Source organism: Schistocerca nitens, chromosome 8 (genome assembly GCF_023898315.1).
Source record: "Schistocerca nitens isolate TAMUIC-IGC-003100 chromosome 8, iqSchNite1.1, whole genome shotgun sequence".
NCBI lineage: Eukaryota > Metazoa > Arthropoda > Insecta > Orthoptera > Acrididae > Schistocerca > Schistocerca nitens.
In genome coordinates, this window is record NC_064621.1 from 244510593 (window position 1) to 244534673 (window position 24081).

Genomic DNA, 24081 nt, shown 5'->3' on the forward strand with positions numbered 1-24081 from the left:
CTTCCCTGCACTTCCTATTTATTTCATTTCTCAGCGACTCGTATTTCTGTATTCCAGAGTTTCCCGGAACATTTTTGTACTTCCTTCTTTCACTGATCGACTGAAGTATATCTTCTGTTACCCATGCTTTCTTCGCCGTTACCTTCTTTGTACCTGTGTTTTTCTTTCCAACTGCTGTGAGGCCTCTTTTAGAAATGTCCGTTCCTCTTCAGTTTTTTTCTACCTAATGAGCTATTCCTTATTGCTTTCTCTTAACAGAGCTTCACGCGTATCTCGTCATTCCCTAGTACTGCCGTATTCCACTTCTTTGGTTATTGATTCTTCCTGACTAATGTCTTAAACTTCAGTCTGCTCTTCATCACTGCTACATTGTGATCTCAGTCTATATCTGCTCCTGGGTACGCCTTACAATCCAGGATCTGATTTCGGAATCTCTGTCTGACCATGACGTAATCTAACTGACATCTTCCCGTATCACCTTGTCTTCTCCAAATATACCTTCTCCTCTTGTGATTTTTGAACAGAGTGTTCGCCATTACTAGCTGAAATTTATTACAGAACTCAGTTAGTCTTTCTCCTGTCTCATTCCTTGTCCTGTAACCTTTTCTTCCACTCCCCCTACAACTGTATTCCAGTCCCCCATGAAAGATTTTCGTCTCCCTTTACGTAGTGTATTATCTTTTCAATATCCTCATATACCTTCTCTATCTCTTCATCTTGAGCTTGCAACGTCGGCATAGATACCTGAACTATCGTTGTCGGTATTGGTTTGCTGTCGATTTTGATAAGAACAACCAGAACAACCCTATCAGTGAACTGTTCACAGTAACCCACCCTTTGCCCTACCTTCCTATTCATAACGAATCCTACTCCCGTGATACCATTTTCTGCTGCAAATTAATGTTACCCTATACTTATCTGACCAGAAATACTTGTCCTCTTTCCATTTAACTTCACTGACCCGTGCTGTATCTAAATTGAGCCTTTGCATTTCCCTTTTCAGATTTTCTAGTTTCCCTACCATGTTCAAGCTTCTGTCATCCCATGCCCCGACTCGTTGGTTATTGAATGTTTTTCTTATGATCACCTCCGCATGGCAGTCCCCTCCATGAGATACGAATGGGGGACTATTCTGGACTCTTTTGCCACTGGAGAGATCATGACACTCTTTCAATTACAGGCCACATTTTATGTGGATACACGTTACGTGTCTTTAATGCAGTGGTTTCCATTGCCTTTGCATCTTCATGCCGTTGTTCATTGCCGATTCTTCCGCCTTTAGGGACTGTTTCCCACCCATAGGACAAGAGAACCTCTGTCCGCTCTTCCACCCTCTTTGACAAGGCTGTTGGTAGAATGACAGTGACTTCTTATGTCGGAAGTCTTCGGCCGCCAATGCTGATTATTAATCAAAATTTAAGGATGGGTGGGATTTTAACACGGGACCAAGGACGTTTTGATTACTAATCAAAGACGCTACCCCTAGACCACGGGTAGTAATTATTTCGCTTAGTATCAGCTAAAAATTTTCGACACTTCCAGTTACCTTAGAGCAATGGCGTTGCTTTGCCACATCCCATCAAAATAATCATCTGCCTGTACTTCTTCCGACAGATCCTTGCTGCTTACTGGTTCCTTGATCTCTTAACAATAAAAAAAATGGCTCTGAGCACTATGGGACTCAACATCTTAGGTCATAAGTCCCCTAGAACTTAGAACTACTTAAACCTAACTAACCTAAGGACATCACACACACCCATGCCCGAGGCGGGATTCGAACCCGCGACCGTAGCAGTCCCGCGGCTCCGGACTGCAGCGCCAGAACCGCTAGACCACCGCGGCCGGCTCTTAACAATCAGTGGCCTTATTATATACTAACTTTTCTTCATCAGAGTCTTTCCATACTGAATCTGCTTCTTCAAGAATACTTTAGCTTGCAGTTCGTGATTGTTATTAAATATATAGGCATCGTTCTCATCATGACCTATTTCAAACAAGCTTTCTGGAACTTCTACCACATTATTAGCATTATAATTGGTCAGGTGAACTGACGGACTGAGCTCCTGTGAACGTGCCGGCACGGAGATCTGTACGCTATGTATGGCTGCTCAGAGGGAACTGGGTTCGGTCGCGGCGGCGGCCGATTTAAATACCCTCCGACCGCGGCGCGCTTCCTCCACTGTCCGCGCCCCGCGCCACGGTCGCGCGATGGAACAGATTGCGACGGCGTCTAAGATGACGCCGGAGTGATGGCTCTGTCCGCCGTGGTAGTCACAACTATACGTTTGCTCGATTTACTCTTGATTAACCCAATCGCTGGTTCCCAAGCCTTGCTAAGATTATATCCACAGTCACGGTTTATGAGGTCGTCATTGGTGCGAGTTTCGATGGCCTCTCTAACAACGCTGTCCCAGTATCTCGACGTCTGTACCAGAATCCTCGTTCGTTCATACTCCATGGCGTGATTTTCCGACAAACAATGTTCAGCTACCGCCGACTTGCTCGGATACATTGTTATTGCTACTATTATATTATATATCGTTATTATATTACATACTATATATATATATTGTATTACTATATTAGTATTATATTACTATATTTACTATTGTTTATATTACCATTGTATGTTGCTATTATTGAGCTGATCTCATTTTTCTACAGTGCTTAATATAGTCAACAAAAAGTGAGTTGGACAAGTAAATTCTTGATACGAGTCGACATTAATGACCTGTAACCATACTTTTCTCTTTTAATGTTGTGGTCAGTTAGTTCTGTTGAATCATTATTGGCTGTACTCCTATCACCGTCTGGTCAGCAGCGGTTTCCTCACTGATGGGAATTATGAGGTAGTGCTGAAAAGTATTGACTCCGTATTTTTATGTGAAAACTCTTGAAGCTTTTTTAAAAAGGCAAACGTTATTAACATTCTGCATCTTTATTCTTCATGTCTACATATTTGCAGTCCTTTGTCGCTAAAGGCCTCCGAATTTCAGTGTGTACAGCACGCTGTAAACGAGTTTCGAATTATAAGAGTTTGTCCACGACAATGTCAGATCACACAAGCGTTGCGACATCTCCAACAATCCAGTGCCCTGGCTTCACTGTCATCGATTATGCTCCATACAGTCTCGACTGTTTCCAAAGTTTAAAGAACACCTTCGAGGACTTCAGTTTGATAGTGATGGGATGGTGCAAGCAGAGGTGAGGTCATGGCTCCGTCAACAAAGTCCAACATTCTATAGTGACGGTATCAACAAACTGGTCTCTCGTTGGGAGAAATGTGTTCGTCGCCAGAGTGACTATGTTGAGAAATAAATATTTGTACACGAAGAACAAAGATGTAAAGTGTTAAAAACGTTTGTTTTATTTAAGAAGCTTTAAGAGTTTTTATGTAAAAATTCAGGGGTAGGCTATTTTCAGTATGTCCTCGTAGTTTCCCTCTCTCAGTGTACTATTTTCCATTATTATGAATAGCGTTGTGCTCTCCAGTTTGTCTAAAATGTACAGAATTATTATGCCTCTCTTCATTAAAATTCTTTAATCAAGGTGATGATAGACCTCATCGTCTGCCGCCTCTAACGCGATAATTACCGTTCATTTTGCGAACTTCCAACTTCAAAACATTTACATAGATCCAACCAGTTGTTAACATTCTGGTCAGAGGGCATGTTAATGTGTATTTGATTCTCACTCCTTCCACACATCCCAAATAGTCAATAAATTAATCTACACTCCTGGAAATGGAAAAAAGAACAGATTGACACCGGTGTGTCAGACCCACCATACTTGCTCCGGACACTGCGAGAGGGCTGTACAAGCAATGATCACACGCACGGCACAGCGGACACACCAGGAACGCGGTGTTGGCCGTCGAATGGCGCTAGCTGCGCAGCATTTGTGCACCGCCGCCGTCAGTGTCAGCCAGTTTGCCGTGGCATACGGAGCTCCATCGCAGTCTTTAACACTGGTAGCATGCCGCGATAGCGTGGACGTGAACCGTATGTGCAGTTGACGGACTTTGAGCGAGGGCGTATAGTGGGCATGCGGGAGGCCGGGTGGACGTACCGCCGAATTGCTCAACACGTGGGGCGTGAGGTCTCCACAGTACATCGATGTTGTCGCCAGTGGTCGGCGGAAGGTGCACGTGCCCGTCGACCTGGGACCGGACCGCAGCGACGCACGGATGCACGCCAAGACCGTAGGATCCTACGCAGTGCCATAGGGGACCGCACCGCCACTTCCCAGCAAATTAGGGACACTGTTGCTCCTGGGGTATCGGCGAGGACCATTCGCAACCGTCTCCATGAAGCTGGGCTACGGTCCCGCACACCGTTAGGCCGTCTTCCGCTCACGCCCCAACATCGTGCAGCCCGCCTCCAGTGGTGTCGCGACAGGCGTGAATGGAGGGACGAATGGAGACGTGTCGTCTTCAGCGATGAGAGTCGCTTCTGCCTTGGTGCCAATGATGGTCGTATGCGTGTTTGGCGCCGTGCATGTGAGCGCCACAATCAGGACTGCATACGACCGAGGCACACAGGGCCAACACCTGGCATCATGGTGTGGGGAGCGATCTCCTACACTGGCCGTACACCACTGGTGATCGTCGAGGGGACACTGAATAGTGCACGGTACATCCAAACCGTCATCGAATCCATCGTTCTACCATTCCTAGACCGGCAAGGGAACTTGCTGTTCCAACAGGACAATGCACGTCCGCATGTATCCCGTGCCACCCAACGTGCTCTAGAAGGTGTAAGTCAACTACCCTGGCCAGCAAGATCTCCGGATCTGTCCCCCATTGAGCATGTTTGGGACTGGATGAAGCGTCGTCTCACGCGGTCTGCACGTCCAGCACGAACGCTGGTCCAACTGAGGCGCCAGGTGGAAATGGCATGGCAAGCCGTTCCACAGGACTACATCCAGCATCTCTACGATCGTCTCCATGGGAGAATAGCAGCCTGCATTGCTGCGAAAGGTGGATATACACTGTACTAGTGCCGACATTGTGCATGCTCTGTTGCCTGTGTCTATGTGCCTGTGGTTCTGTCAGTGTGATCATGTGATGTATCTGACCACAGGAATGTGTCAATAAAGTTTCCCCTTCCTGGGACAATGAATTCACGGTGTTCTTATTTCAATTTCCAGGAGTGTAGCTTATATGTATGCACTGAAAAAATTCTCTTCGGCCAATATCACAGCAGTTCACCTTACATTCCCATTATATTCATTTCCAGTTTCCTCTTTCCTGTCAAATGCGATAGAAATGATGCCCACTTTCTTGTGAATTCTTAGACTTAATTTTGATATTTTATCTTATTAATTATGACTGTTGTGATTTTTCCCATGGAATCTGGAATAGGCTCTAGCCTCTGAAATGTCTCTTGTATTATTGCTGTATGTTCGAAAATTCCATTAACAACAATGTAATTTGCTACATTGACATTAATTATTATATCAAATAATAAAGAGCAATTTTTTCTACGTTGTAGGATATAGTTAACTATACGATGTTGTTGTTGTTGTCTTCAGTCCTGAGACTGGTTTGATGCAGCTCTCCATGCTACTCTATCCTGTGCAAACTTCTTCATCTCCCAGTACTTACTGCAGCCTATATCCTTCTGAATCTGCTTAGTGTATTCATCTCTTGGTCTCCCTCTACGATTTTTACCCTCCACGCTGCCCTCCAATGCTAAATTTGTGACCCCTTGATGCCTCAGAACATGTCCTACCAACCGGTCCCTTCTTCTTGTCAAGTTGTGCCACAAACTCCTCTTCTCCCCAATTCCGTTCAATACCTCCTCATTAGTTACGTGATCTACCCATCTAATCTTCAGCATTCTTCTGTAGCACCACATTTCAAAAGCTTCTATTCTCTTCTTGTCTAAACTATTTATCGTCCATGTTTCACTTCCATACATGGCTACACTCCATACAAATACTTTCAGAAACGACTTCCTGACATTTAAATCTATACTCGATGTTAACAAATTTCTCTTCTTCAGAAACACTTTCCTTGGCATTGCCAGTCTACATTTTATATCGTCTCTACTTCGACCATCATCAGTTATTGTGCTCCCTAAATAGCAAAACTCATTTACCACTTTAAGTGTCTCATTTCCTAATCTAATTCCCTCAGCATCACCCGACTTAAATCGACTACATTCCATTATCGTCGTTTTTCTTTTGTTGATGTTCATCTTATACCCTCCTTTCAAGACACTGTCCATTCCGTTCAACTGCTCTTCCAAGTCCTTTGCTGTCTCTGACAGAATTACAATGTCATCGGCGAACCTCAAAGTTTTTATTTTTTCTCCATGGATTTTAATACCTATTCCGAATTTTTCTTTTGTTTCCTTTACTGCTTGCTCAATATAGAGATTGAACAACATCGGGGACAGGCTACAACCCTGTATCACTCCCTTCCCAACCGCTGCTTCCCTTTCATGCCCCTCGACTATACGATAATCCATTAAATCTAATTTGTCTTTGGTTAAAATTTACGTTTATTTAAAAATCTCGAAAAGTATTAAAGAAAATTTCACCAAACATTCTAAAGCATATTTTTGTGTCAAAATACATATTTCTCCACATTTTAGCATTTTATCTCTTTTCCCTGCGGCCTGTAAAGATTATGAAAACCATATACTTTTGTGAAACCTGTTATTCTCGAACTTAGAATTTCTTGCATCTACATCATTCTGCGAGTCTCTCTTTTTCTCCCTGTCTCTCTCTCTTTTTCTCCCTGTCTCTCTCTCTATTTCTCTCTGTCTGTCTATCTGTCTGTTTCTCCCTCCCTCCCTCCCTCCCTCCCTCCCTCCCTCTCTCTCCCTCGTCGCTGTTACTACCCAGTCAAAAGCACATGTTTCTCCACGAAAGGTCCTTTCAGAGATATTATCAAAGCGATTCCCTTGCCGTTCGTTTGGCACCAGTCCTTGAATGTGGAGCTCACCTGGAGGCTCAAACATGTAACAGCAAATATGCTCTTATTCAGTGCTATATGATAAATAAATAAAATAAAAGTTTCAGTTAATGGAAAAATTGTTTTTTCCCCACCTACCACAACTTTATGGTACAGCAGCAAATCATGAATTATGTCGAATGTAAAGTAATAACTGATATTCGATTCAGCAGAAGTTATTCAATTAATAATTTCCAATTATCTTGTATTGCTAGATGTATTAGCTATATATTGAAGTGATATTGCGTGACACAGTCAGAGGGCACAGGAGAAGAGCATTGTGCATTAGTCTCGCTTAGTTCGCCGATTTTTCAGTTTCTTCTGCAGGTCGTATATCTTCAGAAGCACTAATTCACTATTGTATTTTTTCCTTATCCTAAGATGAATATTTATTGGTAATATTTCTTTCTTATTTAAGTATCTCAGTTTTGTCCTTTAAGATGTTGAGTTCGTTGCTAAAATAAGGGTAGTTTTTGCCTCAGCTTTGTTGGCCATGAAGACCGCTTGAAACGCATATACAGGTTTCTGCAGCAAAAAGCATTGTGGTTATCTTTTCGTTCCAGAGAGCCTGCACCGAGTGCTACAGGAGCTTAAGCCAGCAGCCGTGTTGTGCGAGCCACAGGCTACCAAGTCCGTTACAGATGCCAGGCCGACTGGCTGCCCACTCCTGGTGTTGGGGACTGCCGAGGCGGTCCTTGATGCTCAACACCTGCTGATGAGCAGCGCCCAGGGGCTGCAGCGAGACAACACGGCCCCCGCAGTAGCACTTCTGTCGTCTGGGACCACAGGTCACCCCAAGGTCATCCGGATACCTCGCCGCAACTTGGCTCTTGTGATGCACTTACTAACGTAAGGCGAATAACCACACCTATTTAGCGTTTTAATAGTTGACAAATGTCTTAATAAGCTTATCATATATCACTCTGAATACTAGATTTGTGCAATAAATTAGGGGATTTAGTTGCGACTTCATAAATTATTTATATATAAACTTCTAATTCATTCTGCTACCCTAATTATAAAATATAGAGTGTAAGTCCACCCCATATACCGCTGTAGGTGTTGATTTTAGCCTTTGACTATGCCTATTTAGGCAAGCTGTTTTGTATTTGTTCTGAAGAAGGCGTGGTTATCCACGCTGAAACCTAGGTCAGCACCAGGTAGTTCGTGCAATCGAGGCGGATTTTTCATAATTATCTCGTGAAAGCGCAGTTACTTTCATTTTAATCTCAACGACTGTTGTTAATTTATACCATTATCTGTCACACCTGCTTCAGATTATTTTTCCTTACGTTTGTTGTTGACTGGACTGAACATGGTGAATCGTTATAATTTTGTTGTCGGTCCAAAATATTTTCAACCGTTCAATAGCAATATTCTTTGTAATATCTTCTGTTTCCAACACGTATACCGTCTATGTCGCCATTTTTCGCAATTTGTATAAATATTTTCCGAAGTTTTGAAGAAGAGAGGACGTCATAAGTGGCACGTTAGTTATTTTTGGCTGTATTAACCAATAAATAACATAGTGTCCTGTCCTAATTGACAGTAATGTTGCTCCTGTGGTCACCAACACAGATGTAAATGTGGAACAGTATTAATGCTAGACGGAGTTTGAAACCGTGAAATTCGTCACACAGTGTTAATAAAATCGTTTGTTGCTGGTTACAGATGTCAATTCATTCCTTATACTCTCATTTATTACAATCAAAGTAGACTATGCTACAAACATCTGCTTCGAATCAAAATATTATTTGTTGCACTGTAACTAGTACAAAGGTCATTGCACTCAGTATGCATGACTGTATATGACGGCACAAAAATTTTCTACAGGTGTTCAATGGTATGTAGAACTGCTTTGCAGCCATATGAATATACATCAAAAAATTTTAAACTTTTCGTCTGTTAGCTATCAGGCCATTCATTGAATTTTTCAGGTGCACTTTGAGAGAAATAAGTATAATGTAGCGGAATGCAGTGATATAGGTGTTAAGCATTTATTGTCTATGGGACTCAAGACATGAGACAAAAGTTATACCATTAGTGAAGTGATTCAGAGTCATGCAAAGCGAAAATAATCAATGAACTCTAATACAAAGAAATAGACCACGGTGAACTCAACATAATGACCTTCCTAGTGCAATGGCCCAGGAAATAGGAGTTTGGTAACCTGTCACATGGTTGCTGATGTTCAAGATTGTGATACTACCATTAATTCTAATTGTTTCCATTTACTTTATGGCTCGACTGACCTGAACTACGATACGTGTTCAATGGATGATGGTAGATTTGTCTTGCGTAAGCGATAGTGGCTGAGAGGAATTTTATTCACTTTAATTATGTGCACTGTGATGGTAAATGAAAAGCAACTGTCGGTTGTTGTGGTATACTGACATTATTTTAGTATCTCTTTTAAAAGTGCTAGTTTTTACTAAGAGAAAAAGAGAAATATTTGTGTTGCTGCACTTCCAAATAGTTGGAATGACTAAGTTGGGGATTTATCAGTCGTCGTCTGTGCTTTCAGTCGCAACGATGCCCCTTTCGGAGCAGTCGACACCCTGTTGTTCACAACCGGGTTCTTCTGGGTAAGTGGGACGATATTCACGCTCTGGAGCATGGACACTGGGATGAAATGCGTCGTGACGCCGGATTTTAGCCCTCAGACTGTACTGGACTACATCGAGAGATGCAAGGTTAGAAACCAACTGGTGAAACAGTTTCAAGTTCACATACAATTACTAGTATATAATGTGTAATATAATTACACTTCAGATTCCTTTTGACCCTTCTAGGTATCTAGATGAAACTTAAGTATTCGACTACGTTCCTATTTTATTTTAAGTCCATAACAAATTTCACACTGGTCTGGCTCAGCTTCTGAGGGAAATAGTTTCTAAAAGAAATGAAATACATTCGCTTAGGCACTACTCGTTATGTTAGAAGCATGTTTGTTAGTATGTGAAAGCTTCCGATATGGCTCCCATGGATTCTTGTTATGTAACAAAACAGATATGTTGGATGCATGTTATTGAGGTTTGAATAAAATACACTGCCTGGCGAAAATGAAGCACCCAGAATGGGTGGAGAAAACTAAATGAAACTTAACAGGTTGAGAGGGTATATGATTTTGCTTCGGTGATTAGAAAATCGAATGGAATTTATAAAGAACTTAGCGGTATGAGCTCACTTATCAATATTACGTTATTTATTATTTAGCGTATTTGGAAAAAAACGTTCATAGTTGTTAATGATTGGCTTTATCCACCGTACAGTGGCATTGGTACGTTTTGCATATGACTCCCAATCAGCCTTTTCAAAATTCCATCTTGGTTTTGGAGCTGATTTTATAAGAGGGACTTGTATTCCAATGTGGACAATGACAGGTCTATGCTGGCTGTGTGGGAAGTTAGTTAATACTTTCCTGCTTGATGGGTAACCTTTGCCCTTGTGGTCTCTACTAACAAAGCACAGATCTGGGTTGAAACCGCGTTGCCATCTAGCTGACCAGAAGGTGTGTCTCTCTTTAGCATCATATATTAGTTGCAGGTCTTCAATGTCTGCCCACTCCAGTAAGGCTTGACCATTATCATCGTTTTCAGTATAGCCCCATAAACTGTGGTGGCTATTGAAATCGCCCATTAAGAGGGTAGGGTATTTTGTTTCAGGGAGTGCTTCTTTTGGCCATTGGATGTTAGGAGGCTTATATACATTGACTATTGTGAGGTTACTTACTAGTGTTTCTATTAAAAATATGTTATCCCAAGAACTTATTTTTATTGGAGCCCAGTTATCAATGTCACTACGCACATATGTAGCAGATCCATAGTTTTCATGGTGAATAGCTCCAGCAAAGGTGTATCCACTTATGAAACCTCATTTCATGAGATCTGCCTCGTGGTTTACATGTGTTTCTTGGACCAGTATGTTAATTTGCAGTACTCGGACTGATGGGTTGAGGTCTCTTGTCATTGGGTTTTGAGAAGACCCATTCATTTTATTGTTTGCTTCCATTTGCGCTTGTAAGCCGCGAGATGAGTTCACGCTCATAGTGCAGCGCCACGATAGTAGTAGACTTTTAGCAACCTTTCGGCATTGCCCGGAGTGTACCACTTGGAGGCAGTCTACTTTTACACCCCAATATGACGTTGCACCCTCTGGTCTGGATGAATGCAATGATTCGGTTGGAAAGGGTATCGTAAAGCTGTCTTATGCTCCCCTGAGGCAATTTGGCTCACAGCTGTAGCAACTGGTCTTTGATATTTTGGAATGTGGCACTGGGATATAGTTGACACTCGAGATGGTCCCACACATGTTCTTTCAGGGGCAGATCTGAGAATCTTGCGAGCCGCAGGAGTATCACAACATCATTCTGTTCCTAGAGTCACATAACATGTGTGGACGAATATTGTCCTTTTGAAAAAATGGCACCACAGTACTGCTGCTTGAGAGGTGAGGAATCAGAATGCTCATGACTCACCTGAAGTCATACCCGATGGCTCTTTAGACTATGACGTCAGTAGTACCGCCGTACCTTTCCTAAACACCGGGAGAATGGGACCTCTGTCCAGGTCGACACAATACTCACCGACGATGGTCATCCAGAGGAGCGCGAATCCGCGATTCGTCTCTCAACACAATGCTTTCCAGTCGAGATACCACTTGAGACAGTGCCTAATGGATATTCTGCTGAGTAGAATCTCTAACCAGCATTCCTTACGAGGAAACCAATTGTGTCTTCACACGACTTTGCTCGCACCGCAGTAATTAGGCTATGCACAGCTCTGTTTAAATGAACAGCTCGGTAACGTCGTAGGGTCGTGCTTCACACTTCTGCTTCCATACCCGGCAGCTAACTCACTGCAAATAATGACCTACAGCCTGTGATTCTGCAGTCAAATAGTCCATGCGTTTGCTAGAATTACGAATTAATAAAATAAACAGAAATATTAATTAAAAATTAAATTATTCATAAAAAGTTCTATTCTAACTTCTGGAATTGATGTAGACGATACCAGAGATTTATGTCTGATAGTGTTTATACAAATGGATAGTAGTCCTACTATAACCACAGATCAAATAGTCATCCAAGACACACGAAAAACAGTCCATTTAGTGATCACAATACACGAAGTTTTCGCCAGCTCACGATGATTCAGAGTTCAGCATGACGATTTGTACATTAACACACAAGAAACGACGAGTAGGAACTCATACTCTGTCTATTCTCAATTCCGTAATTCAAGCGGGAGAGTTAAATTTCAGCACTGGAAAACTGTCAGGCCTCGGGATAGAGTCCTAGAGTCCATTCAAAAGTTAAGTGTATTGTAGCGGCCATTCACTAACTGGAATCTATCACCTACATAATCGAACAACACACATTACCACAGGCTTATCTGCATTTCACCAGATCGCAACGTAAAGTATCCTGAATCGCTCCATTGAGCGCATCATTTGAAAGGTGACTGTCTCTACTTGACTGCAACAATGCCCCGCCACTGTCTAACTCTCATTGGCTGAAGATTGTTCCCAAGAAAAACACATCGTTCTTACGTTCTACAGACATGATTTTTAGTCAACTTAACCACTTCTGCACTAAACTTATATATTACAATAGCATTTAAATAAAGAAATATAAAGCTCCAGTCACAGACCACTCACAATAATCATAAATAAAGGTTTCTTCATAAATAAATAAGCCAGCATTTTTGAGTAAGTACTCTCACGTTAAATGACAATAGAATGCGTTAAATATGGTTTAAACATTTATTTATGTCTATTTATGCTTGATAGAAGAGTCTTTTGGTACTCTCTAACACATGTGATTGACCGCTTCCTAAATTAGCATGGTTTTTTAATATCGATTGACATCATATTTAAATAAAGTTATGGGCAAAATAATAAAGTTATCATTAAACAACCACACAAATATGATAAGATATGAGATATTCATGCTGCAATCAGTTGCTGTATTATTGTGAAGAATAGGATGCGCTGACAAACATTTGCATAATGAAAAGGATATAAACACATAATAGATCAGTAAATAAAACAGACACAGATATGTGGCTTTCAGAGATGATTGCTATAGTGTGACGCTATCATCTGAGATATTGTTTGTTCATTTAAGCCTAAGGTTCGTTGTGAAAATACTCAGTCCCTGTAAAATACTAACTTCTGTAATTTTCAAGATATTGAAAATATTATTGTTTCATTGAATGTGCCTTATTTTTCTTAGCGCGCAGATGTATTCAGATTTGCTCTATTATGTAAGTATGATTTACCATAGAATTTCTAACAGATGTACCAAGAAGTCTGTCTCACACTTCTTCACTTCTGATGCATAGTCTATTGTTTGCATAAGCGAGCAACTGCTGTCAAAATTCCCTGTTCTGAGTTTTACCCATTTCTGGCCACATTACTCTCCCTTGTTCCTGGGCTGACTGTCACTGGTCACGACAGCTTGGACAGCCACACCGACGGCCTTGGGCCCTGAGGCTACTGGCTATCATTTAGGCACACAACAAATTCACCTCACCTCTTTCTAGTTCTAGGCAGCTGAATAACTCTCTGCATACGTGTAACGTTACACACTGCAAATCCATCCATTTGTCTTGTAGTGATACAGCAGCCTACACAAGGGACGGTAATTGCCCAGTCCGGGTGCTGTGAGTCTTCTATCAATGGTGCAGCACAACACAGGATGGTGCTGAATGACATTAAGTCCATTAAGTCCATTTCAGGCGCAGATGTGGACGGGTTACAATGCGCATGCTGCACAACGGGATGACTCTGAGCACTATGGGACTTAACAGCTATGGTCATCAGTCCCCTAGAACTTACAACTACTTAAACCTAACTAACCCAAGGACATCACACAACACCCAGTCATCACGAGGCAGAGAAAATCCCTGACCCCGCCGGGAATCGAACCCGGGAACCCGGGCGTGGGAAGCGAGAACGCTACCGCACGACCACGAGCTGCGGACACACACAACGGGATGATCCTCCCTTTGAGTGGTCAGATATGGTCTACTCTAATCTTGCCTTGACATTCCCATGCATTGGACATTGGGCCACTGACACACCCGAATGCCCCCAAATCTGGGTATTGCATGATTCGACCAGCTGGTCAAATGGAGAGCAACAATGAGGCCCGCAGAAGCTTTGTCAGTCGCTGACAACACTTTCTCACATGAGTATGAACATCGCGGGGTCTTTCACCGTGACCATTTAACGTTTGACGCTATTAACACCCCTTATATAACCTACGTGGTCGTCGTTCTACCTGTCGCAGAGAACTAAAACTCTGCTCGTTTATATATCCACCAACAATGTGTTCGTGTATGAAGTTACACCGACAATCAGTCGTGTCCTAGGTGCTTCACTTTTTTTCTTAGGCAGTGTATGATCAGAATGTGTCCGTTTCGTTTACGTACTAGATTCACAATTACAGAGTTGGCACCATCCACATGAATATCGTCGCTTGATAAGAACGGTGTTCTCCGTTGTGTCAAGAGATGTGATTTTTGGCTCAAGTGCAAGGGAAGGGTCACGATCTTGGAATATGTCATTATTCACGCATTCCCAGCTAGCACCATACTTCTGACACCTGTAACTTGCGATCCGAGGCGAGAAGGAAATACAAAAAATCTTTCAGATTAAATAATTTCCAAAATGGAGTAAGTCATTAGTGAATCGTGGTTTCAGATCACAAAGAACATGCGCCGATCGGCGAGAGAGGAAACTATATTGACGTTTTTCATGACAAAAATTTTACTATAAAATATTTTTCTCTCGTGCTGTAACTAAGTAATGAGAACACGAAGTATTATATTTTGAATTAACTGGCATGAATAAAAGTTCTATGACCGCGAAATTTGAAATTAAAGGTGCGCCAAAATCTGTTCACACTAGCCAATCGTACCTCGTCAAGTGAAACAAGCAGGTTCTATGTAATAAATATAAATAATCATTATATCAATTATATTGCCGGCTAAAAACTAATAGCTTGATCCGTAAAATTAGCCGTTAAAACGTGAGGTTGTCATTAAGATGAAGAAGCAAAATACAATGAATTTCTTTTTATTTACAGAAAGAAGCGAGAAGGAGGCCATAAGAACGTCTAGCAAGAGAAAATGAAACAAGGGGCAATAAATAACAGATTCTCTCTGTTAGAGATAAAAATTAAACCAGCATTATTATGATTCAAGTCTAAACACTATGCGAGTTCTTTTCTCGTCACAAAAGTATTCTTTTTTCCTCAATAAAAAATTATTGTTTATCAAGATGAGTTATACAGCCTAAGAAAAAATTAAATCACTCTGACGCTCCACACACCAAATCATTTGCGATTCAGTTGATGTCATTGTTGTGTGTGTGTCTGCAAAGGGGATTTTTGTTGATGAATCACCTAAGAACTAGTTAATAGTTCGAATTAATGCTGTACATGAATAAAAACAATTACCAAAATCGTAATTCGATAGAAATAATAAGTAAGCGACGAATTTCTAGTGCACAGAGGGCGCGTTAGATCCGTGGTCACCTCATTAGCCACAAAATACCAATCATACTCTTACGTAACTCTTTGTTCTAAACTGATTTAATTTGAATTCGTGGTAGTTTGAAGCCCATTTATCTCCTGTCACGACGAATCACCGAGTAATCGGAATCAAATTAAGGATAAAAATAACAAATTATAATTATATTATTTAGCAGTTTAGGCATACGTAACAGGAAGTGGTGCTTTTGCCACAACGAAAGAGCTACCCCATGCGTTGGTGTGTAGTAATCCAACCCTTTGTAGGGCAGGTTGCGAATTGCAGGATGCTGAGGTGGCAGTATTACAATGGCTGACATCCGAATTTCATGAGTGGCGACCAACTTGTACGACAGTCGTGGCCCAAGTTTCGATTAGGATCAGCTGGAGTCGTTTTCAGCCGTTAGCTCACACTGCGCCAGCACAGCTCACACCGCATCAAACTGTAGAGATGGCAGTCACGGCGGAAGTTTCATGCTTTGAGAGATAAAAGTAATTAGTGGCTCTGAACAGAAAACTTCGTACGGGTGTATGCTCTATTCGAAATGGTTTCCGAGATACAACATGTTTAATGCACATTATTATCTATTCTTTTGTATTATTCAAGCACTATAATTGTTCACAATATATCGCAGTAATGAAGAGGAAGTTGAGATGAACAACCTCATAGAGGACACTTGTGGGCTATCAAGTTGGAAAACTACCTCAAATCAGCCTACAAAAACTTCCTAAGCTAGAGAAAAACGAATACCACATTTTTACAGGAAACTGAATGTAGTGTAATTACTGCGGCTCGATTTCCCAGGACGGTGAGGTTTTCGAGTTAGTCAACAGAGACGTACAATGGTGATATTAAAAGTGTTTTCTCTTGGAAACCATTCGGAGTAGGGTATATATCCATATTTACTATTTCGTGCAGAATCACTAATACTACCACCCTTCAAGCATGTACCTTTCCTCCTGGATCACCCTGCGTATTACATGAGAAAGATCTTTGTAGAAGTATGGAAGGTCCTTGTGAGTGGATGGGCTACAGTTAGTTTATCAATAGGTATCCCTTCTCTTCAGTTTGTTTAGCACATTAGGATCGACATAGAGCCCATGTTGTTCAGATCTATTCATATTTTTTATCGATTAATCGTCTTATGGATATTACCATTATCGATTCTCTATGTTCGATTCAGATTTAGTCTCATTACTGGAAATCTTTTCCCTGAAGTTGTGAAAAAGTTTTTTGCTTCTTTGAGATTGAAGGAGGAAAACCAATCTTCCTTCCCTTCCACTTGTAATCTATATAGCTATATGTATATTGTGCGCGTCATCAGGGTTGGATAACATTTTTTTCGTTTTGCCAGAAATCGCACAGTACTTCTCCAGTTAATGTGCACCTCATGTCTGTGTAAGTATTTTAGCTTCATCAGGTTTTCATTCATTTTGTGAGAGTTTTCCGGAACATAAGATCTCAATTACAAATACCCTGTTGATAAATTATAAACAATGAAATTTTATCTTAATGTTATTTTTCACAGTTCTACGTCTGTTAAACGCTCTTTCAATCAATTAATTGTATCAAAACTGTAGTCCATTGACTCCATAGGTTCAAATTTATTGGTATATAGTTACTGTCATCTGTAGATTCACATTCGTCAGTTGAAGGAATTACGGCATATCCTATATTCTTGGAAGTATACAGAAAGTATCTGTCTAACAGAAGTGACATCGTAATTTGATCAGAGGATGAGGCAAATCGAAAGATTGTACTTAATAATGAACATTAAGTGTTAATATCAATTGCTGTCAAATTCCGGAACTCTTCAGAATCTACCATCTTCATTAAGCACAAAAAGTCGCTCTACTGAGATGCATCAGTGATAAAGATCTTCATGCAAGACAAGACTATAAGCTACTGTTTCGAAACTAGAATGAATCAGGCGAACCGATAAGAGGCAATTTGCCACAACTCACAACTGAAATGATTAACTAACTAAATTAAATTTTTATAAAAAACTGCCGAATCAAGGAAAATAAATAACAGTATACCTTGTTCGTTGTAGTCTTTAGAAATCATATGTTAATAAAAAACATATTAAACAGGTTACTAAGACTATCTTCCTTTATTAAACTATCTCTTCCTATCAGGAAGTTGATATGAAACAAAAAAATTGACAAATATAACAGAGCGGGCTGTACAGTAAGTGGAACATTAAAAAACAAAGGGTGGGAACAAATGAGGCTAAAATTATATATAACAATGACAATTTCAGGTGGCATGTATGCAGCTGACACAACGGTTCTTACTAAAACTAAACTCCGTCCGGACGGCTCTTGAAGGCCCAACGGTATCGACCGACCGCCGTATCATCCTCAAATCACAGGTATCACTGGAAACGGATATGGGGGGACATGTCAATCAAATAGCTCCCCAATTTGCCTCACAAGCGCTGAGTGCTCCCCGCTTGCCAACAGCGCTCGGCAGACTGGACGGTCACACACCCAAGTGCTAGCCCAGCCCGACAGTACTTGGGCCTCGGTGATGTGACGGAAACCCGTGTTACCATTGCGGCAAGGCCGTTGGCACATGGGTTCTAACAGAGAAAATGTAGAAAACTGAATGAAGGTCTATGAGAACTGCTGAACATCTCTAAGGCCTGAATCATAAAACCATGAAACATTTCTAGAAGTGGAGACTTCACGTAAAACGGTTGGCTGATGTACTCTACCAAAATCATTCTACTGCTGTCAGTCCAGGGGCTTCTCCAGATTGAGCAGGCTGAAGACCAGACCGTCACACTAAAAATAAGTTATACCTACACTGCATGTGATAAACTCTATCGCTTGTGTAGATAACAAGAAAACACCTTGAAATCAGTTAAAGATGAGACAATAATTGTGAAACTCAAATTTCAACATTTACAATCCAGTTCAGCGACGACCTGACGATGTTCTCAGACACAAGTCGGGATGATAAAGAAAACGCAAGAGGTCAAGGGTCTACTCTGAGAACCCTTCGCCACTTCTCTCTGCATTCCGCGTCGCACTATAAACACTGCTAGGAACATTTAAAAACTGAAGTATCCTTCCCGGTGTCCACACAAGTCGGCTTGTTTATTTCTGCGCTCAATATTTGGCCAACTGAACTAATCGTCTTCCTCAGATGTCGTTACAACAATAAATACAAAATACTCGCTAGAGCCAGCCACTCAGACAGTTGATAAAACCTTAGGATGTGTTTACGTGCGAGCGCAATCTATCTCTCCCTCCTCCCCCCCCCCTCCCCGTCCCCTCTCCATTACACACACACACACACACACACACACACACACACACACACACACAGACGCGCGAGAGCACGTGAGCATTCACACACACACACACACACACACACACACACACACACAGGTGCTCACCTTTATTGATTGGTGAAACGTATCACTTACGACAGGAGATGGGTACAGATAGTGCACAAATTTGTGTCCAGCCTCGCTGATTTATGTTTATTGTGATTTTCCTAAACTGATTGAGACGAATACCGTCACAGTTCTTTTTAAACCGACAAAGCAGAGTTCTTTTCTCAACTTAGTACTTTCAGAGCTTGTGTTCTGTCTTCAGCGGTATAAAATTACAGTAACCACGAGTCGAAATATTCCTTAAATTAAAGGAAATAGTTGCTTTTTCCTGCAGCTATGCAGGGTCAGCTGGGTTAATCGGATTTGGCAAGTTTAGTGGTTAGTTTAAGTGGTAGCAGGATGCTCTTCCTGCTGCCATCCCATACCCCCCCTCCCCCAGGATGGAATTAGTGTACCTCAACTGTCTGCGATTAGTGTAATCCATGGAATAGTGAAAATGTGTTCAGGTGCCTGCGAGCTGTGTAAATGAAGCGGAACGTGGGGTTCAGCCCAGTATTCACCTAGTGGGATGTGGAAAACCGCCTAAAACCCACATCGAGGCTGGCCAGTACACTGGCCTCCGTCGTTAATCCTCCGGGTGGTCTCGATCCGGAGGCCGGTGCGCCTGCCCTAGTCCAGCGCTCTCGGCTAACCTGGCGGATAAAATTAAAGGAAATAGTAAAGTAAAAGTATTAAAAAGATTTTGCCCACACATCTGTCTGGCTTAGTAGTGATACGAAAGAAGGGATGCTGCTGGTCGCACTAGGTTTACATCTTCACTGTAACAACTTTAGGGAGAACCATAATACAGCCAAAGTTCTGCGTTATGCTTGTGCATTCAGTATAACACAAGTAGCTTATTGCAAGGATTAAGTAAAGGAAGGCATACTGGGAGAGGTACATGATGTGTGCCCCATACAAGGAATCCCCTTGTGCCAATGTGGAAACCATATTTGAAGTCCGATGAAAGACACTTCGTCACATGTCTTTCGCTGGAAAGACGCAGTTTCGGAAGCGTTCACAGGCCATAGCTTCTTACCTCCTGGAAGCATCTAGTGAGTCTTTCCCTGATGCAGGACACAACTCGCTAATACAACAGCGTAATAGATAAAGAAAATTTCCGACCACTTTTGGTTTTCCAGCATTCTCGAAACTTTTTAAGAAAATTTTTAACCATGTGACAACAAACAAAATATTCGACATAAAAGTTTTCTGGGTTTGGTACCGCGTCATAATGTAAAAACTACTGCTGCTATAGAAAAGCCAACGTTTCGGCCACGATTGCAGCGGCCTTCTTCTGGGTTCAGAAGAAGGCCGCTGCAATCGTGACCGAAACGTTGGCTTTTCTATAGCAGCAGTAGTTTTTACATTATGACGCGGTACCAAACCCAGAAAACTTTTATGTCGACTGACTCTGGCCGCGGAAGCCTACGCAATTAAACAAAATATTGTTAAAGTCTCAGGATTTCTAAAGTGTTCAAATATTGAGAAGGCTATCTACACATACAGCGACAAAGTAATTAATTCATTCGACGTAAATTATAGGCTGTGCTTTAAAGTAAATGAGAATATTACGGTGTAGCAGAAAATCCTACAAAATGGTTAAAATTTTATATCTTTCACAGGAAGCAAAGGGTATCATTAGAAAAGAGACAAGTGTTAAGCTATCAGGGCACCACCTCACTGGGAACTAATTACGTGTCGTGTCCCACTAGATTACATCTTACAGCACTTACTTTTTCTTTTAGATATCGATGGCCTTTCGTAAGTAAGTTTGCCATATGCCTACACTGGGTTCGCATTCGGGAGGACGACGGTTCAAACCCGCGTCCGGCCATCCTGATTTAGATTTTCCATGATTTCCCAAAATCGCTTCAGGCAAATGCTGGGATGCTTCCTTAGAAATGGCAGACCGACTTCCTTCGCCGTCCTCCCCTAATCCAATGGGACCGATGACCTCTCTGTTTGATTCCCTCCTCCAGATCAACCAACCAGACGCCATTATTCTTTTTTTGCAAGTGATACCCTCATTGTAACAAATAGCAAATCAAGTATAGTCTTTGAAAGGTCGGTTAATGAAAGTTTCCTTGCCAATTCTTTGTCACCAAAGTCTGAAAGAACACACAAATGCTGTTTAGAACACGTAGGAGGTTTCCCTCGAGTATACGTCTAAAATTTGCAGACAAACAGATAGAAGAAGTTGACAGTGTCAAATTTTTTGGATCACAGCTTGATAATAATTTCAACTGACAGGGGCATATAAAAGAATTGCTGAAGCACCTGAACAGTTCTCTATTTGCAATGCGAACGTTATTAGACATAGATGATATAAAACTAAAATAAAAGCTAGTGTATTGCGCTTAATTTCATTCCATAATGTCATACGGCATATAAATGTGTGTAAACTAGTGATCAAAAGTAGCCCGACAACCCCAAAAACATACGTTTTTCATACTAGGCGCATTGTGCTGCCATCTACTGCCGGGTACTCCATATCAGCGACCTCGGTAGTCATTATTCATCGTGAGAAAGCAGAATGGGGCGCTCCGCGGGGCTCAAGGTCTACGAACGTGGTCAGTTGATTGGGGGTCAACTTGTGTCATAAGTCTTTACGCAAGATTTCATCACTTCTAAACATCCTAGGTCCACTGTTTCCGACGTGATAGTGAAGTGGAACCGTGAAGGGACACGTACAGCACAAAAGCGTACAGGCCGACCTCGTCTGTTAACTGAGAGAGACCGCCGACAGTTGAAGAGGGTCGTAATGTGTAATGGGCAGACGTCTATCCAGACCATCACACAGGAATTCGAAACTGCTTCCGGATCCAGTGAAAGTACTATGACAGTTAGGCGGGAGATGAGAAAACTTGGATTTCATGGTCGAGCGGCTATTCAAAAGCCACACATCGTGCCAGTAAACACCAAACGATGCCTCGCTTGGTGGAAGGAGCATAAACATTGGACGATTGAACAGTGGAAAAAAAACGTTGTGTGGAGTGACGAATCACGGTACACAATATGGCGACCCGATGGCAGGGTGAGGGTATGGTGAAAGCCCGGTGAACGTCATCTGCCAGCGTGTGTAGTGCCAACAGTAAAACTTCGGACGCGTTAGTGTTACGGTGTGGTCGTGTTTTTCATGGAGGGGGATTGCACCCCTTGTTGTTTTGCGTGACACTATCACAGCTCAGGCCTACATTGATGTTTTAAGCACCTTCTTACTTACCACTGCTGAAGAGAAATTCGGGGATGGAGATGGCACCTTTCAACACGATCGAGCACCTGTTCATAATACACGGCCTGTGGCGGAGTGGTTACACGACAATAACATTCTTGTAATGGCCTGGCCTGCACAGAGTCCAGACCTCAATCGTATAGAACACCTTTGGGGTGTTTTGGAATGTTGACTTAGTGCCAGGCCTCACCTAACGACATCGATACCTCTCCTCAGAGCAGCGCTTCGTTTAAAATGGGCTGCCATTCCTCAAGAAATCTTCCAGCACCTGATTGAACGTATGCCTGCGAGAGTGGAAACTGTCATCAAGGCTAAGGGTGGGCCAACACCATACTGAATTCCAGCATTACTGATGGAGGGCGCCACGAACTTGTAAGTGATTTTCAGCCAGGTGTCCGGATACTTTTGATCACATAGTGTATATTTGGATGACTCATCAAGCAAAGTTAAAATTTAAAAAGGATGGCTTGTGTTGTGACCTCAAGAACATCCTACAGACACCCATTTGGGAACTAGGGATACTCACTATTGCTTCCCAATACATTTATTTTATTATTTATTTAGCGTATGGCTCATAACATCACAGTAAAAATTACAGAAACAACACGATTTAAAAAAACATCACATATGTATAAATAGAGCAATAAATAACAGTTTGTATATAAGGACACCGCCAATTGTAAATTTATACTCACAGAAGAGCAATCACAAGCAGATGTCCAGCTTAGATAATAAATAGTCAATTGCCTCTTGGGTCGCCATTAGGAAATCCTGTGGGTCACCCTCGTATGCCCTTAGTGGGCATTCCTGCACGATGTGTTTGACCGTCTGTCTCTCAGCGCCACAGTCGCAAGCGGCCGAAGGAAGTTTACCTCATCTGTGTAAGGAGTCGGCGCATCTCCCACAGTTGGTTCTGATGCGATTAAGAGTTGACCAAACTTTGCGAGGGCAATCAAATCCTTTTGGTTTACTAAAGATGCATGGCATACTGTGGCAGTTTACTGCTGTTCTGCTCTCCCATTCCTCTTTCCATCGGTCATTTATTTTAAAGTTGGTTTGGTGCAGAGCCTGTGCGGTCTTTAGTGGAGGATGCCTAGACCGGAGTCGGTTTCCTTGGATGTCGTGAGTATCTTCATGGATTTGTAATTGAGGGTTGGCCATGATTTTTTGAAATTCTCTAACCAGAGCGTGTTCACGGCGCAGGTTAGGAGGGGTTATGTTACTGAGAACGGGCAGCCACACTGTAGGAGTTGGCCTGATTGTGCCCGATATAATACGCATTGTTGCATTAAGTTGGCTATCTATCATGTGTGTGTGTTTGCTGTTGAGCCACACTGGGGCACAGTATTCTGCCACTGGATACACCAAGCCAAGTGCGGATGTTCTTTCAAAACAGATTTGTCATTAAGAATGTATCTCTTTTTCAAACTAACATCTTACTTCACGCAATCAATATCAGAAATAAGAATAATCTTCGCAAAGATTTACAGTCACTTACTTTGGTCCAGAAAGCTGTCCATTATTCAGTAACACTTGTTTTCAGTAACTTGCTAGTATCCATAAAAAGTTAAACTAGAAGTAACGATCAGCTTAAGAAGAATGTAAAGGATTATTGGAGTCCAGCTCCTTCTACTCCTTTACTAGAACCAACTGATGTGAATATATTACTAATAACATCAAATAATATGAGTACAATACGCCACTATACAGATCCAGTGCGGTTATGCGATCATTGTAAACATGAATTGTAAATTGATTTTCCTGTTAGATGATGCATGGCTATTATAGCCTAAGATTTGTCTTATGCACCCAAGTATATTGAAAACTTACATGTTTTGTGACAAGTTATTTACGACGTTTTAAATGAAAATAAGTTTGAGACTCTTTTAACTTATTTCACATCCATCAGGACCATTTCAATTGGGATCTGTGGAAGGTACATTAGCATATTTATTGTGCATTC

General features: G+C 41.8%; 1 protein-coding gene across 1 annotated transcript in view; it reads left to right on the forward strand.

The window, feature by feature from the left end:
* The window catches only part of LOC126199502 (uncharacterized), an 87025-nt gene that overhangs the window by 32532 nt on the left and 30412 nt on the right, over window positions 1-24081 (forward strand). Inside the window, exons 3-4 of the mRNA XM_049936425.1 lie at window positions 7525-7810; window positions 9486-9654. Coding sequence (XP_049792382.1) covers window positions 7525-7810; window positions 9486-9654 — 455 coding nt within the window. The remainder of the gene's footprint in view (window positions 1-7524; window positions 7811-9485; window positions 9655-24081) is intronic.